At 43.2% G+C, this 15,601-nt stretch overlaps 1 protein-coding gene and 1 long non-coding RNA gene across 2 annotated transcripts; one reads left to right on the top strand and one right to left on the bottom strand.

Annotated features, from left to right (window-relative positions):
- Positions 1-1,215: 1,215 nt before the first annotated feature.
- Positions 1,216-2,057, bottom strand: LOC127295655 (uncharacterized). The gene is made up of 2 exons (XR_007847999.2): positions 1,414-2,057; positions 1,216-1,326 (listed from the first exon to the last, which is right to left on the bottom strand). It is a non-coding gene; the product is annotated as an uncharacterized lncRNA (long non-coding RNA).
- Positions 2,058-2,592: 535 nt separating this feature from the next.
- Positions 2,593-8,497, top strand: LOC127295647 (uncharacterized). The gene is made up of 4 exons (XM_051325637.2): positions 2,593-4,582; positions 5,698-5,911; positions 6,110-6,301; positions 8,165-8,497. Exons 1-3 carry the CDS (start codon positions 2,702-2,704, stop codon positions 6,268-6,270), a joined length of 2,256 nt encoding a protein of 751 aa, XP_051181597.1. The 5' UTR covers positions 2,593-2,701; the 3' UTR covers positions 6,271-6,301; positions 8,165-8,497.
- Positions 8,498-15,601: the final 7,104 nt, after the last annotated feature.

A 15,601-nucleotide genomic window follows, 5' to 3' on the forward strand; every position in this document is an offset into this window, starting at 1 on the left:
GAAGCCATCCATGTCTGGAAGCCAGGAACCATTAGGACAAAACAAAAGGCTCAAGTTTCAGAAGAACACAAACTTCGATAGTTCTAGAGCTATCAGAAACATCAGATCCCAAATAAGCACCCATAAAAACAGAAATATCACTCCAAAATAGTGGAGCAAAGAGAGCTAGATTAAATATAAAAACATAATTGGATTGTTTGTTAAGATTATAACTTTGTGTGACAAGATCTTTTTAAACTTAAGATCAGTTCACGCATGATTGAAGAGTCACTGTTCAGCTAAGGCATAGCCAACCAACCGCATGCAAATTTATTAACATAAAAGAATAATATTGATTTACATAAACTATTAGTACAATCAGACTATCAGAGACATCGAAAGTTGTTAGTAAACAAATAGGAAGACAAACGATTGGGAAAATGCATGAACTGAAGAGAATTTCATATCTATAAAGGTACCGATATCACATAATCGTATACATATGCAATGATGCAACACGTGCCCCCATTAATAAATATGAGAATGCTAAATCTATATAAACCATGATATAATGAGTTGTAAAAACATCCTCTAGTAACATGTTAACCCCAACAGAACATTTATCTGTTCCAAGAAGAAAAAGGTCAAACAATTACAAATTATTGAGTTGAAAATGAATGGCTACCAAAGAAGACCATTAAAGGCGAAAGTTTATCATAAAAAATGTCAGTCAAATAATAAACAAATCATATTTTAGTGCTACCATTGCAGTCCTGAACTTGAGGAAAAAAATGACTTGCTAATTAACTAAAATTGCTTGCGGGCCCGGCCTTGAACATAAGGAAGCATATCAGATGATGACAACTCTAAAGGCAGATGGTGTACTTCTCATATTTTAAACGCTGATCCATAACGTGATCCACCAGGTATATGCAGCATGCAGCAAGCATAAGAAACAGTTCTGCTTATCGCGTCATTTCATGAAGCATAGAACACTTCTGCAGTATTAAAACTAATGCACATAATGAGAGTACAGTAACATAGAGTATGTATCAGTTGTCTTGGAATAAATAAAGTTCTCTATGAAGGCATCCTAATGTACCTTAACATAAACATGCAAACTAACATGGACTCTTTTAACTGCCCCACAAAAACTAACATAAGCCGATATTACAGGCCCATAGTAGGCTTGAGTAAGAATGCAGCAAGCACCCTTGCCAGCCCAGAAGAGATGGATATCAAGGAAGCTTTTTTCCACACGAACAACATAATCCTTCTTTACAATAACAAAAGAATTCACTCTCTTGCAGCCTCTCTTATGTCAGAATTCTGCTCCTTGCCCTCTCCCTATACAGATAACAATCAAAAATGCATTAATCACAGTATATGAGCTAAGAGTAGTAGACAGTAGAGAAATTTAAGCTTCTAAGCCACCTGTATATAGATATCAAAAGTCCTCCATCTGCGCTTCCAAGCTTCTGGATCTGGGGAGATTCCAGAACCTAGTGTTCTGAAATTGGCTTCAACTCTAGATTACGTAGCTTCTATTGGGTGGGTCCATGAGTCTTTCATTGCTGCTACTACCCCATATAGGTGCACACCCAACATAACACGATTCAGCACCAAGATTGGCCTAATTGGCGAGATACATGTAATTGTCTGAGATTTATATGGTTCTACTACCACCACTTTCCAGCACCAAGGAGTAAGATAACAGTGGTCGTTACTTTGGAATCCACAATTATCTTCGCGAGAAAGCGCTTGAGTTTGGCCAGCAACAAGGAGCCCTCGTCGTCCGGCGGTGCAGTACCATCCGGCAGAGCGAGACTGTGAGAGCGTGCGGGCGGATGTCTTCTGGGTCGTCCTGCGCCTTCCCTTCCATCCACGCCTATCGTGACCTCTCTCCCTGCCCCCTCCCGATTTCTGAATCCCTAGAGAGGAGGCCATGGCGCTCTCTACCAGACGGTTCCGCATCAATCGTCGAGGAGGCGCCCGAGCGGGTCAGGCGACATCCTGTGGGGAGGCGGCGGAGGAGAGGGTGTGGCGGCGCAGGGCAAAGGTTGCGTGAGAAATTGGGAAGGATGGGGAGAAGGGAGAACTGATCTCCGTGGCCCTGCGCGGAGAGGCGGGGTGAACGTGCGAGGCAGTTTTTTTTTTTGATCCGTCAGTTTCGGCCTTCCGGGATAGTCCGCCAGGAAGTGTCCGCCCTTGTTTCTATCGTTGGAGATGGAGATGGAGAGCTCGCTAGGAAGGGCCCGATTTAGAGGAACGGTTTCCTTGTCGTTTCGTGATTTGGGCAACGCAGATGTATTGAGCCAGATATTTTTGGAAAATGAGCGTGGGGAGATGGCGCTGGCGGAAATCGTGGGTGGGGAGAACAGATTACTGTTAACCGTGTGATGCAAATGGATGGACGTTTCAGATTCAATTTTCCAACGGCACTTCGTGCCTTTATAAGTAGTAGAGATAAATCTTTGACATCTATTTATGGATCGTAGTAGGGAGTATATAAATTGGCTTTTCCAAAAAATAGGAGAAAACGTAATACCGACACCGACACATATCTGGACCGCTGCTCGGGCCTATTTCACCGCTCGTCGTGGGGCCGCGTGCGCGCGAGAGAGAGAGAGCGCGCCTCTGGTCAAGAAGAAAAATAAAAGCACAATCTTTAGTCTCGTCGAATCGAGGCAGAAAAAATCCCCAAATCGCCGCCCCCAAGATCATGCCGTATCCTGCCGCCGGCGCCGCCGTCGGCACTCACCACCCTCTCCAATATGAGCCGCCCTTGGGGCCTGCTGCCTACTCTCCGCGCGGGGGAGACTCCTCCTCCGCCTGGGAGTTGCGGCCTTGGTCTCCTGTGCCCGCGGAGTCCCTCGCGCCGGAGAGAGCCGCCGCCGCCCGCCCTCCCCGTCATGAGTGCTACTGGTGGCCTGCTTCCTTCAGCAGCAATGCTCCGCCTGGGGGAGACTCCTCCTCCACCTGGGACAAGGGTGAGAGGCCTCGGTCTCCCCTGCCGGCGGATCCTTTCGCGGAGTACTACGACAAGCTGGCCGGGTACTTTGTGGAGGCGGCCCGCCGCCTCCCCCTCGCTCAAATCCCCTACCTCGCCCACTGCATCAGACTGAAGGGTCTCGCCATCGGCTTCGCCGACCCCGTCACCAACATCCTCCTCACCACCATCGACGCTTTCGCCCACACCGAGAAGTACATGATCTATCCGGTGGACCGCACAGCCATTGAGCTAACAAAACACAAGATTACCTTCGCTGATGGCGCTCGCAGCTCCTGGGTGGCTCTAAACAGATTCATGGTCTGCTATTTTCGGTACCTCACGGGGACTCAAGCCGACCTTCTCCTCCACAAGGCTGGCTATGATCTCCGCGTTGCCATTGAAGCTGTTGAACTTCATATTGCTGGCCCAAATTATTCTGAGCTGCTCCAGGATTCTGCCAGGACCAAGACAGCATTTGAGGACGCCGCTTACCCACGGTGTTCTGCGCCCAACCTCTTGCGTCTAATGACGTCGAGTTACAGCCGTTCCATGGTCGAGCCCATCCTAGAAGATTTGCGCCGAGGGGGGGAGCTCACAGCTGACTGTGTCTACAAGCTCTGCACGTTGCTGCGCCGTCCATGGTCGTCGCCACCGCCACGCCCCCCTCCTCCTATTCCTGGAACTTTTCGGGACAGGAGCGGCGGTGCCACCTTGATCTTCTCCTTCGGAGATGATTCTTTTGTCACAACTCGCATCTCAAAGGACGGTGTTGCCACAGCCACCGTCAGCTCATCTAGTCCGACTTATGCTGGTTGCTTGGAAGACACAACCAACCTGGTAAGTATGTTCCCTATCCACAGTGGGAGACTTGTCAGCCACACAGAGACCTTGGAGAGCCCAGAATTTCTGCCGTTTCTCAAGTCGCAGCTACTTGATATGATCCATGGGGTGTATCTAAAGGCCATTGCTATACTACCAGCTCGTGCTCTACGTGAGGGCCACCTCCTCCACTCTCTAGTAACAGCTGGTCACTGTTACGGACCGTTGGACCCTGTGTCCAATATTGTCGTCAACACAATCTGGTATGATGCTACCTTTCCGTTGTCTATCGCTTCCAAGGTTGGAGCAATGGATATCCTTGACGCCCGCTCAATGCACCGCATTGAATCCCGTTCAATCGACGGCCTGGTTGCCTACCTCCGCAGATCCCCCTCAATAGATGAGCAACATGCCGTGACAATCCTCTGCAGAAATCGCTTGGACAACCCAATCTTGGACTTATCCAATATGCGTGATGTGGCACTGGCCGCGAAACATCCCCAGCCTGCTGCCTTTGGAGAATTTCTCGAGCACGTGTCCATTCAAGAGTTATACAACCAGTACTGCCTTTCTAGGGTCCAGGGGAATCCAGATTCTGCTTTCGAGGTGCTCAAGACGGCTCTACTCCAGGAAACAAGTCAAACAACACGTGTTGCATCACGATTGAAAAGATGCGCTCATCATATGGATGCATCAGCTGCTTTGGAGCGGTCGTTCTTCATGTCTCAACAAGATCATTTTCGTAGGGTGTTGGAAACGTTGCTGATTGGCTATGGCTACACTAATCCCCTGGTAGGTACATATATTTGTCCTGCCCATTTAATTACCGAGTTATATTTCAAATGTGAATTGAGTAGGACTTGCATTTACTTTGTTATTTAGGAATTTTTGTTGCTGTGTAGTTTTCTCTTCTTTTAGACTTTGATACTGAATGTGCAATTTGGTCACAAAAGAAGGTTCTAGTTTCCAAGTTTCTGGCAACTGCAAACATGAATGTTGGATCCTGGGAGGTAGCACCGGAGTAGTCGTTAGGCTGAAACAGTGATTAGGGGGATCTGCATGTCGCAGGAGAGAGAGGGAGGAAAAACAGATGTGAGGGGGAGCACTGAAGTAGCTGTTTGGCGAAACAATCATTATGGAGATGGAGCTTGCAGCTGGCTCCTGTGGCTGGTGGCACCACCTGGGAGCCGCCACCGAGGTTGGTAGATAGGCAGGGGCAGGAGGGGATAGTGAGTCAGGTGTCTTCAGGAGAGTGGCAGGGCAGCGGGGGTCCATGGGGACAACATATGCCCTTACTAGGCTGGACCCATCACATATCGGGGAGTTATCCAAAACGTATCAGAATTAAAATCATTAGCCTTTTATTGCTGTATTCCCCCATACGTATCATTGATAATATAATAAATAAATGAAGTTCTTACTTGCTTTGAAGGCACTAAAGTTTCGCTCACAACCTGAAGAGCTACAGGTTATGCTCAAAATAGCGGATTTTTGCAACTCAGGGACCTTGTCCCCATATGAATCCCACCAATCCGCTGGTTGAAATTTTTTGGTACCCCTCCACTTGTTTGAACTTTGAACTGAATATGTTAACCAATGCACCTTTATGTTCATGTAGACAACTCAATGTCAAATAGGCAGTAGCAAATTATGTGTTCTCTATCCTAATTAACTCTCCTCGTTTAGTAACTCTTTCAGTAGCAATGTTCTCGAATAAATATATGTGTAGATTTTCTGGCCCTTTGCAATTGTTGTGGTGTGCATCTTAATCTTTTTCTCAAAATATTCTAGAATTACATCATTGCTTGTTCTAGCTAGTCTGTTTAGTTTTAATTAATTACTGCATCTTGCATCTACGGTTATACTTGCCAAGATGCTTAGTTTTTTCACCTTCATGTTTTTTCTAGGTACCACTATACAATCTCGGTGTCATCTGTGGAGTGACGAGACAGAGAAACTACAGCTGCACGGATGTTTACCATGCCAATTTTTTGGCTAGCTCAGATGGTGGATCATCGTGGAAGCTGTTCTTCGCTGAATTCTGGAACCAACCAGATGAGAGAATTGAAGAATCAAAAAGGCCTTTTTGCTGCCCTATACCGGATTACCACGAATATCCTGGTAAGCTTTCACCGGCACGAGTTATTCAACTCCTGTATCAACCATAATAGTTAGGGTATAATATATCGACACATGAAATAATTTGGAACTTCTCAACTTGAGGCTCGATCCTAACTCGCAAATGCATTATCCTGTCAATAAAAATGTAATGAATTACAGCCTGATCTTAATCTTGTTTCTTTTTTATTTTCGAAACAGGTCGCTGCGTCGTTTGCGAGAATGGTTCGTGCATCATCGTGCATCCACAATCGCGCAAGTATTACATGGGAAACTCTTCACTTCCATTTCCGATACTAGGCCACCTCGGGGCTGATACAAGTGAGAAATTGGACTTTGACGTAATTTACCCAAGTCTATAGAAGGTGGAGGTGGATACGCGGTGGACTTGTGGTATGTTGTATTTTATATTGAATAATCTTATATCATGGAATTATTGTACTGTTAGAAGTTGGTTAAACATATTGTGGTCTGGTGGTTGCATGTGTTCCTACAGTTAGCATTAGCTCCTTTTACTACAATCAGCTAACTAAACTGACCGAGGTGACGCTTTTGAACCGGCTATATGTTAGCATTAGGCCTTACTTGGTTCATCGTTTATTGGCTTAAAACCCGCGTGATGTCCCTTGAAATTTTCGGCGGAGGCCAGCAAACCTGCTAGGGTTCGTTGTTTTAGGATCAGCTGTGGCTCGTTTCCATTCATCTGGAAATTTCTACACACCACCGAATGCCCTGTTTAATGTTCGCTGGTTTCCTTGTGCACTGCGACATACACGTGTAAACTGTCACGGGCGGGAAACAAAGCCAAGCTCCCATGCAGGGCCTTAATCTTCTGTGGTAGTGTCTTTAATTCAATGATGAACTTGGTTATATGCATGTAAAGCCTGATCGACTGAATTAATTGGGTATGGCACAACCAGCCATTTTGTTTCACTAGTGCAGGTACGTTTGTGCAAAGACTTGACTTGTGAACTTAATTGTATTTTGTCAAGAAAGTACACCTAGGCACTTGACATTGATCATTTTGTAGTGGAGATTAACTCAAGGGGACTAAGACAAAACTATACTGTCCAGATAACTGACCAAATAAAATGAGAGGATGCATTTCCTTTTAATGAATTTTGGCAAGGAATTAGCTTGGCGATGTGGATGCCTGTTTATATTTTTCAGCACTTACTAGTTCCTAGCTACAAGTGTATGGCGTTTTGGAGCTCGGGCTACATGGTGTCCATTTTTCCAAAAATTCCAAAATGGCATTTCAAAGTTTCGAAATAATCTGTTTGGGCAAAAAACCAATACAAAAGACTCAGTATTTTGGGGTGTGTGAAATTGACCAAAGTGTGGGTCTAAAGTAGTGGACAATACAGATTCTGAAACCACCAACATTTGTCAGAATTTTTCATTTTTTTGCATCCCAGAATACAACGTATTTCACACTGAGATTTTGCGCATTGGTATAATGTATCATTGGCTACATTTAGAATTATTTTCAGATTTTTTGAAACTTTAAATATCAAATCCGAACTTTGAAAAAAAAAAAGACCCATGTAGGGCTACATTTGGGGTTTCCACTAGCTACAAGTCCCAAACACATCCTGTATAGCTGGTTTGTAGATCTTCTTCCGAGCAGCTGTGTGGGAATTAACCTTTTTGCTGATTTATATGTTGTAAAAGTTCAAAACAAAACAACTACCGTCACTATAATTATACATCAACTTATAACCAAAACAAGCTGCTGTTCTATGTGATGGGTTAGGTAGCTAGCAGCATAAATTAATACAAGTGATGAGCTAGCTAGCTAGTCTATCGGGCCAGCAGAAGAAGCAATTAACTGCAAGTCAGGCCTTTCGAGGAGTTGATTTGGTTGGAATTTATAAGCCGGAACTCACGTTGGTGGGTGTCCTCGCCGGTGACGCTATGTTCTAGCCGCTGGTGGCATCCAGTTGGAACCTGGCCAGCCCTGTAGCATCTGTTTGGTACTGCAGGCTAATCTAAATTTGCCGTCTTGATCTTGTGCGGAGGGAGGCTTACCTGCCATATGCTGCATATCTTTATGCAGACAGTTTGTTTATTTCCTTGTTTGGCTTGAAATTTTTGTGACATGGGAGTGCACATTGCAAAAACCCACACTTTGTTATTGAACTATGCATGTTTTGATATTATATCAAGGCTTGCGTCTGTAATTCTATATTCCAAGTGTTGCCCCCATTGTCTGACAACAACTGTTAACATCTTGATACCTTTTACACTGTGCAGGCTACAACAAGAAGGGAGGATGGAATGACTCTGTTCTTCGTGTGCTGCAAACTGTAGCCAGTGGAGTGAATGAACAATCCGTGTCTCCTACAGATGCTGCGGACCATGCCCTATAGGCCCTAATTTAGTTTCTGATAGCCCTATTGTTAGATCGCAGAAATTCCAGTACTTGCTCAGAACCATTTGTGTGTGTATGTAGAATCTTTATGTGCCCTGATCACATTTGATATATCAGTTCTAGCCTCTGCACTATGAATTCCTCTATTTGTTTCATGTCTAAAACAAAGTGGATTATGCATGTACCATATTATTGAATGTCTTTCTGTTTAGCTACCGCCATGGTCAAATTCCTGCATCCCGGCACTGACGAATCCGCGGGATTATCCCATTCTCAGTGATGGTACGCCACCACCACGCCTCGCCCTCACTTTACGGGCCACCTCTGATTATCTGATCCGTTTTCGCTTCCTTCTCCCTCTCGACGGAGACGGCGAAAAGCTGTAAGGCATTAAGGGCAAGTATAATAAGACTGACTTAGCAGTCTATAAGTATTAAATTAGTATTATTTTGCTTAGATGGATGAGAGAGAAGTATTAAATTAGTATTATTTTGCTTAGATGGATGAGAGAGAAGTGGAGAGAGAAGAGAGATGGGCTCTCATGCAAGAGCTAGCTCTTGCACGTGCTCCTAGGCACTTTGTGAGTATGTGTGGTGGGCCTTTTACACATAAAGTTATCAATCTGTAAAGCCAACTATTGTTCAAGTTAGCTATAAGCTAGCCTTATAGCCAGCACCCGGCTACACTATTGGAATTGCTCTTACAGGTGCAACCTGTTGAATAAATTTCAGTAGCCGTTGTCTAGTGTTTCGTCAGTCAATTTTCAGTTAAGTTTTTCCAGGATTTAAGGATGGACGTTGACGTGGCTGTGCGATCACGTCCGTAGTGGTAGGATCACAGTGGGCTCGTTCCGAATTCGTGGGATGGGGCGATTTTGATGAAGATAAAACATGGAATAACCCTATGTCCAAACTATTTTACCGGACTAACTCTTTTGTGTGGTGTTTTTGCCATCGGCGCCACATATGTCTATGTGAAGCCCATGCGAATGGCACCACACATCTAGGCCAACGTGGCGCGGTCGTCGCTGCGCGCCGTTGACCAACCGACGTTGCAGGATGTGTGGCGCCGTTCGGAAGGGCGCCACACATCCACTTATGTGTGGCGGCCCGAGCCACTCAGCCCGACCCAGCCACACTCCCCCACCCAAATTTTCTTCCTCCCCTCCTCCGACCAGCCACCCCACCTCTCTCCCTCACCCAAATCACTCTCAAATCTTGGTGGATTTCATTGGATCTGTCCGTGGAGATCGTTCTCAACCCGTTCATTGAGGTAATCTCCTCCGTTCCCCGACCGGAAGAGGTTGACTTGGTGTTTGACCGTAGCCCTAGCTTTGCCGAGGTGGTAGCACAAGTGAGGATTGACTTGAATTGGAATGAGCGAAATGATGGTGTTGAGCTAGAGGGAAGACATAATGTGGGGTTTGGAATGCACACCCGTTGGAAGACAATGCGTGTTAACTCTGAGCAACGTTGGTTCGTTTACAAGGAGACGGTGGCGGAGTCACAAGACAAGGCTCTGGAGTTGTTTGCAACCAAGACGATTGATGCTCATTTCGAGCTTGACCTTTACCGACGCTCCTCCACCGTTGATGCTAGGAGTCCACCACCCATGAGCCAAGAAGAAGCCACCGAATCTCCCATTGTCCAAGATGCACCGTTGGAGGAGTATGACGATGGTGATAATGGTTTCGAGATGAATTACAACAATGTCGGTGATTTGGATGCATATTTGACGCAAGAGGACATGGACCACTCCATTCCTTATTCATGATGTTATGCCTCAGACTCGGATGATGATGGACCTGATGAAGAAGTTGATGAGGATGGCTTGACGGCTAAGGAAGCCGAAAGAGCCGACATCTTCAAGAAGGTAACCGGACGGAATATTTGGATACCATTGTTCCGTGATGTTAGTCTTGCGGATGGAGCCGTGGTTGATGGTGGCAAAAGTTTACTTCTTGGAGCTAGGCTAATTTCCAAGAGAGATGTAGATGCCAAGATGGATATGATCTTGAAAGGGCTCATGTTTGATACCTTCTTGCAATTGAAGGTATGGATGAAGGAGTTCTCGATTAAGCATCATCTCTCTTACACCGTTGTTCACTCGGACTTGAACACGCGGTACACGCTAAAATGTGAAGATAGTAGGTGCCCATGGGTTGTCCATGCAAGACCTTTCAAAAAAGGGCCCTCTTGGCACATAACAAGTTGTGTAGCCACTCACATGTGTCGGGGGAGGAAGCTTGATGGCACAGATGCGCAGCCAGACCACCGTCAACTCACATCCGAGTTCATTGCATACAATCTCTCGGCTGAGACATCATCACTTCCAACCATGAGCATTAGATCCATGCAAGATACGATAAAATCCTGCTTTGACTACACCGTCAAGTATGGGAATGCATGGAAGGTCAAACAAGCCGCATTCAAGATGGTGTACGGTGATTTGGAGGAAGCATACAACCGAGTCCCTAGGTTGTTGTCAGCGATGATTGCTACTAACCCGAGCATGGTTCATGTGGTGAAGCCTTCTAGTACCAAAATGACATTGCATAACGGTAAAAGAGTGATGGAATTTCACCGTGCATTTTGGTCGTTCGAGCAATGCACGAGGGCATTCGAACATTGTAGGCCGGTTATGGCCGTCGATGGTACCTTCTTGACCGAGCAGTATAAGGGTACACTATTGATGGCAATAGGAAATGATGCGAGAAACCATTTAGTACCATTGGCTTTTGCATTGTTAGATGTTGAGAACAATGATAACTGGGAATGGGTTTTCCAGATATTGAGAACGAGGGTCATACCACCCTCAAAGGAAGTGTGTGTTATCTCGGATCATCATCAAGGAATTCTCAAAGGAGTGGGGATTGACATTCTCGGGCATGCTCTCGTGCACCACCGATGGTGCATGAGGCATTTTGTGCAAAGTTCTACCGGACATGTCAGAACAAAGAGTTGTATGACCTCCTTCAAGATTGTTGCCTCGCTTACTCCTCGCATCGCTTCGCAAACCTATACAACGGCTTGCTGAATCACAAAGAGATCATTGCAGGTGCTTTTGAGTTTCTTGAGAGGCACCTTATATTTCGGTCAAAGTGGGCACGAGCTTATGATGAGGATGGGAGGAGATATGGTCAAATGACAAGCAACATGGCTGGATGCTTCAACAATGTGCTGAAGGGTGTCCGTGCATTGCCCGTGACGGGAATAATTACATGAGCAAGCGATGAACTTGCCTTTCTTGACTGCAAGATTATGCAGGCAAAAGCTTCGATACGTGAGAACTCCAAATGCTGAAATACCATCATCGTCCGGTAAGGACAATGTTTAAAGAACTGGCAAAGATGCTATAATGCATAGTATGAGATGCAATCGTCCCGAGCGTAACCTAACCTCGATGATTTAGGATGTATGAGTTGTAAAGATTTCTTTAGGGTTGGTTGCATTTTTAGAATGGTTCTCAAACAAGGTTCTTATTAGGGTTTGGTTATATTATCATCATAACCAAGTGATATAAGACATCATAACAATCATACACATACAGAATAGTGATGGAATAATATGTAAAGAACAGTTGTCAATTTTAGGTTCTACAGAACATGGTTGATGTTTACTTATACTATACTTCAAAAGAATAACATTTGAAGAATATGTTGTTTAAGAAATAATGAGTATTTCAAAGAAGTATTGGGGCTTCTAAGGTTTGATTGACATTTGTACTTCAAAAGAATAACTTTTGAAGAACAGGTTCAATAAGAATATGAACTACTATACATAGGAGCTATGGCTTTCTAGGGTTTACTATTGGATTCATTTAGTTCTCTAATAGGAACTAGTTGGGTTCTTAAATAGAATTGGTCTATACATAGCAAGTATTAGTAAGTTTATTACTATGGTTGATTATGGGTATCATATCAAAGGATGGTTATTGAGATGGTTCCATAGGTTTGCTATTAGATTTACTATGGCTTCACATTTGCTTTACTAAATAATCTTTAATGGTTTGTAACTAAATGGTTTATCATTTACTAAGTAGGGTTGAGTGGGATAGGAACATGTGTTGTGAATTATTACACAAGGTTGATACTAGGGTTCATAATTATAGTTCTACTAAATTATGATGATTAAGGTTGATCCTAATGGTGTGGTATAATGGAGTGGTGATCAATGGTACTAATCCAATTAACAGGCTAGAGTTTGCATCAAGATGGCACTAGTGAATCATATAGGTTTAAATTGGAAATAGAGACATGAAATGATGACTCATGTGAATTGGTTCTATGTTGGTGGATCCTGACTTGCATTTGTTGGTCACATAATAAGGTTCTCTATGTAAAGTGAAATTCACATGATCACATGTGATAAGCAACTAGGGTTTTAGAGTTACTACTAAAGTGTAATGATCACATGGGTTAAATCCTTAGGGTTTTAGGTTTGCAACTACTATGGATGAACACATGGAATAATGAGATCAAGGTTCTCATTCAAATTGAAACTAGGGTTTCTAAATTATGGTACATCTCCTAAAATGATGATTGGAAATATAAATGTGGTAACTAATTACTTTGAAGCATAATTAGTAATGGTTTGGCATTTTATTAATCTTCACAAGACTTAATAATTAGAGTAACTCCTATTTTAGTTTAATTAAGAATCAGGGTTTAATAATTGTTATTAGGGTTTAAAATAATTAACTTGTTAACTACAGATGTTTAAGTAAATAAGTTTTGATTTACCAAAATAATATTGGCTTATAATATTTTCTTGAGTTATTACTATTTAAAGAAAATAGAAAATAGTAATTTGTAATTAGGGTTTATGAATTACCACTAATAATTAAGTTAATGCAACTATGATAAAGAAAATTAATCTTAACATTTTACTTGGTTACTGAATAGTTAAAATTTAATTTTTAAAACTTCACTAATTATTGAATTCAAATTGCATTTTAAATAAATGAAATGGCATAATTAATCAGGTTAAAAATAAGTGAATTTTTATTTTGACACACATTTTTGTTTTATATTTTATTTGAATAGAGTTTATTTTTATGAACATTTTGATATATTATTTATATTTTTCAGAGTTGAAATGAATTTTATAAAATTCTTCAAAGTTTCAGTATTTTACTGGTTTTTAATTTAAAACAGAAAACACTACAGATACCGGTTCGGACTCTAGCCACAGACACTGATGAGTGGGGCCAGGTCCAGCGTGGCAGCCACGTGGGAGTGGACCAGGTCAAAATTGAAAAGTGGCGCGGGAGCTCACTCCGGCGAGGCAGTCGACCACGGTGGCGACGCTCTCGGGCTCGAGAAGATGGGCGAGTTGTTTCATTCGAACCAGCATGCGAAGGCAAAGCAGATAGTGGCGGCGCCGCTAGCTATTGGTCATCGGAGCTAGGCCGGCGACGAGATGTTGTGGCGGTGCTCACGGGCTCACGGTGCGGAGGAGCTATGATGCGTAATTGAGCGGGCCAAGGAGACCAGCAGAACGAGTAGCTCACCAGGAGCACCGAGGGCTTGACGGTGAGGCTTGCGGTGGTCCGAATCGACGGCGGGGACGGTGGCCGGCGTCGGAGAAGATGGCTCGGTGAAGATGCTGAAGGGCTCTGCGGCTCGATTCCTTGCGTAGGATGAACAAGTCGAGGTCGGGGATGCCGATGGTGACCACGGCATGGCTCGGGAGTGCTTCAATCACCGGCGAGAAGAGATGGCCGGCGAGCTAGGGTTTCGGCCTGAGAAGAAATTGGAGGGGAAAAGAAGAAATTGAGAACTAGGGTTCGTTCCGGGGTATTTATAGGCCGCAGGAATGCGCCTCGTCACGCGGCCGCTTAAGGAGAGATCGACAGCAGCGAGGAGGACGTCGTGCTGTCGAACGCCTGAGAGGAAGAGGATGAGGATGAACTCCCTCCTCTCGCTGATATTTTTGGAACGAGGGGGTACGGTGTCTTGGGTTGGGCTGAGCTGGGCTTGGTTGACGTGGTGGCGATGATGGGCTGGTCCTGGGCTGCTCTGGTGCGGCTTGGCCTGGTTCCGTGGACAGGTAAGCCCCTTTCTCTCTCTTATTTCAAATTTTCATTTCCTTTTTCTGTTTTTATTTACTGGTTTGAATTCAAATTGAATTCTGTTTTGTTTTACAGGTTCTAAAATATTAAATATCAATATCACTTCATAAAAATACTTACTGCTTAGTTCTATTGTTTAAACAACTATTTGATGGGTGATTAATTGGGTGTTCTTGTGAAGTGCATTTTAAATTTAAAATAGATATGGTTTATGTGTTTATCTCAATTGCCTTTTAATTTAGGAACCAGATATATTTAAATGGTTTGAATTTTATAATAGGTGCATGGTAAGCATATTACTAAATTTTACTAGGGTTCTTAACAATATGGATGGTTCACATATAATTCTCCTTATGGCTAGAGTTTAAATTAAATGGTGTTGAGAATAAGATGAATCATGATTTTATGTGGAGAATTACCTCTAAGGGTTTAAGAAAATGGTTGAACAAACTCTATAATTATCAATCTTGCTTAGCAACTTCTAGCTTAAATTATCTGAGATAGATCCTATGCTCATCATGGTTAACTCAACTACTTATCTGAATACTATTTTATTTGGTTCACTCAACAAGGTATTTGGATAGCAAAGTAAAATAGGGTATTGGTTTCATTCTACTCACCAAAGACATTTAGTCCTAAGTATAGATGGCTTGGTTTATATTTATGATCCATGATACACAAATGGGGACATAATATTTTATGTGGTGTGAATTCTACTTGAAAGGTTTAGGGTTTTGCGTAAGCTTCACTAAATTAAAGTATAACTAGGCATGAGGTATGGCAGGGTTATAATTATAATCCAAAGTAATGCTTGGATTGGAATTAAAATATGGCCTAGGGTTTTAGTTATGATCACCCATGTGATACGCAACTAGGTTTAGGTATGAGCATAAGCTTGATCATGTTTTAGTGGCTAGGGTTATCCTCCTCACTTAGGTAGAATTATTGTATCAAGGCAATGCTAGGTTAGTCTTAAATGTTTGGATATGCAAGGTTTAGATACCATATCAATACTACTCTATACAAGGCATGAGTATTGGTTTGGTTAACTACTAATGAGTTACTTATTATTTCATGTGAAGAATGAGATCTATGCATCACATATATAGGTTTAACTTGTCATCTCAATTTATAAGATAAGATCATGCATTAGACATGATCCACTTATTCCTCACTAATCTCTCTTCCTTAATACTTCTCTCAACACACTCACTTAGATTCTTAGGGTTTGTGATCATCACCCAATT

Source organism: Lolium perenne, chromosome 1, assembly GCF_019359855.2.
Source record: "Lolium perenne isolate Kyuss_39 chromosome 1, Kyuss_2.0, whole genome shotgun sequence".
Taxonomy (NCBI): Eukaryota; Viridiplantae; Streptophyta; class Magnoliopsida; order Poales; family Poaceae; genus Lolium; species Lolium perenne.

What these genes read in the sequence shown, in the direction of transcription:
- LOC127295647 (XM_051325637.2), top strand. Translation starts at nt 2,702, where the DNA reads ATGCCGTATCCTGCCGCCGGCGCCGCCGTCGGCACTCACCACCCTCTC. An exon ending in ATGGCTACACTAATCCCCTG is followed by an intron (nt 4,583 to 5,697) that starts GTAGGTACATAT and finishes TGTTTTTTCTAG; the next exon opens with GTACCACTATACAATCTCGG. An exon ending in GGATTACCACGAATATCCTG is followed by an intron (nt 5,912 to 6,109) that starts GTAAGCTTTCAC and finishes TTTTCGAAACAG; the next exon opens with GTCGCTGCGTCGTTTGCGAG.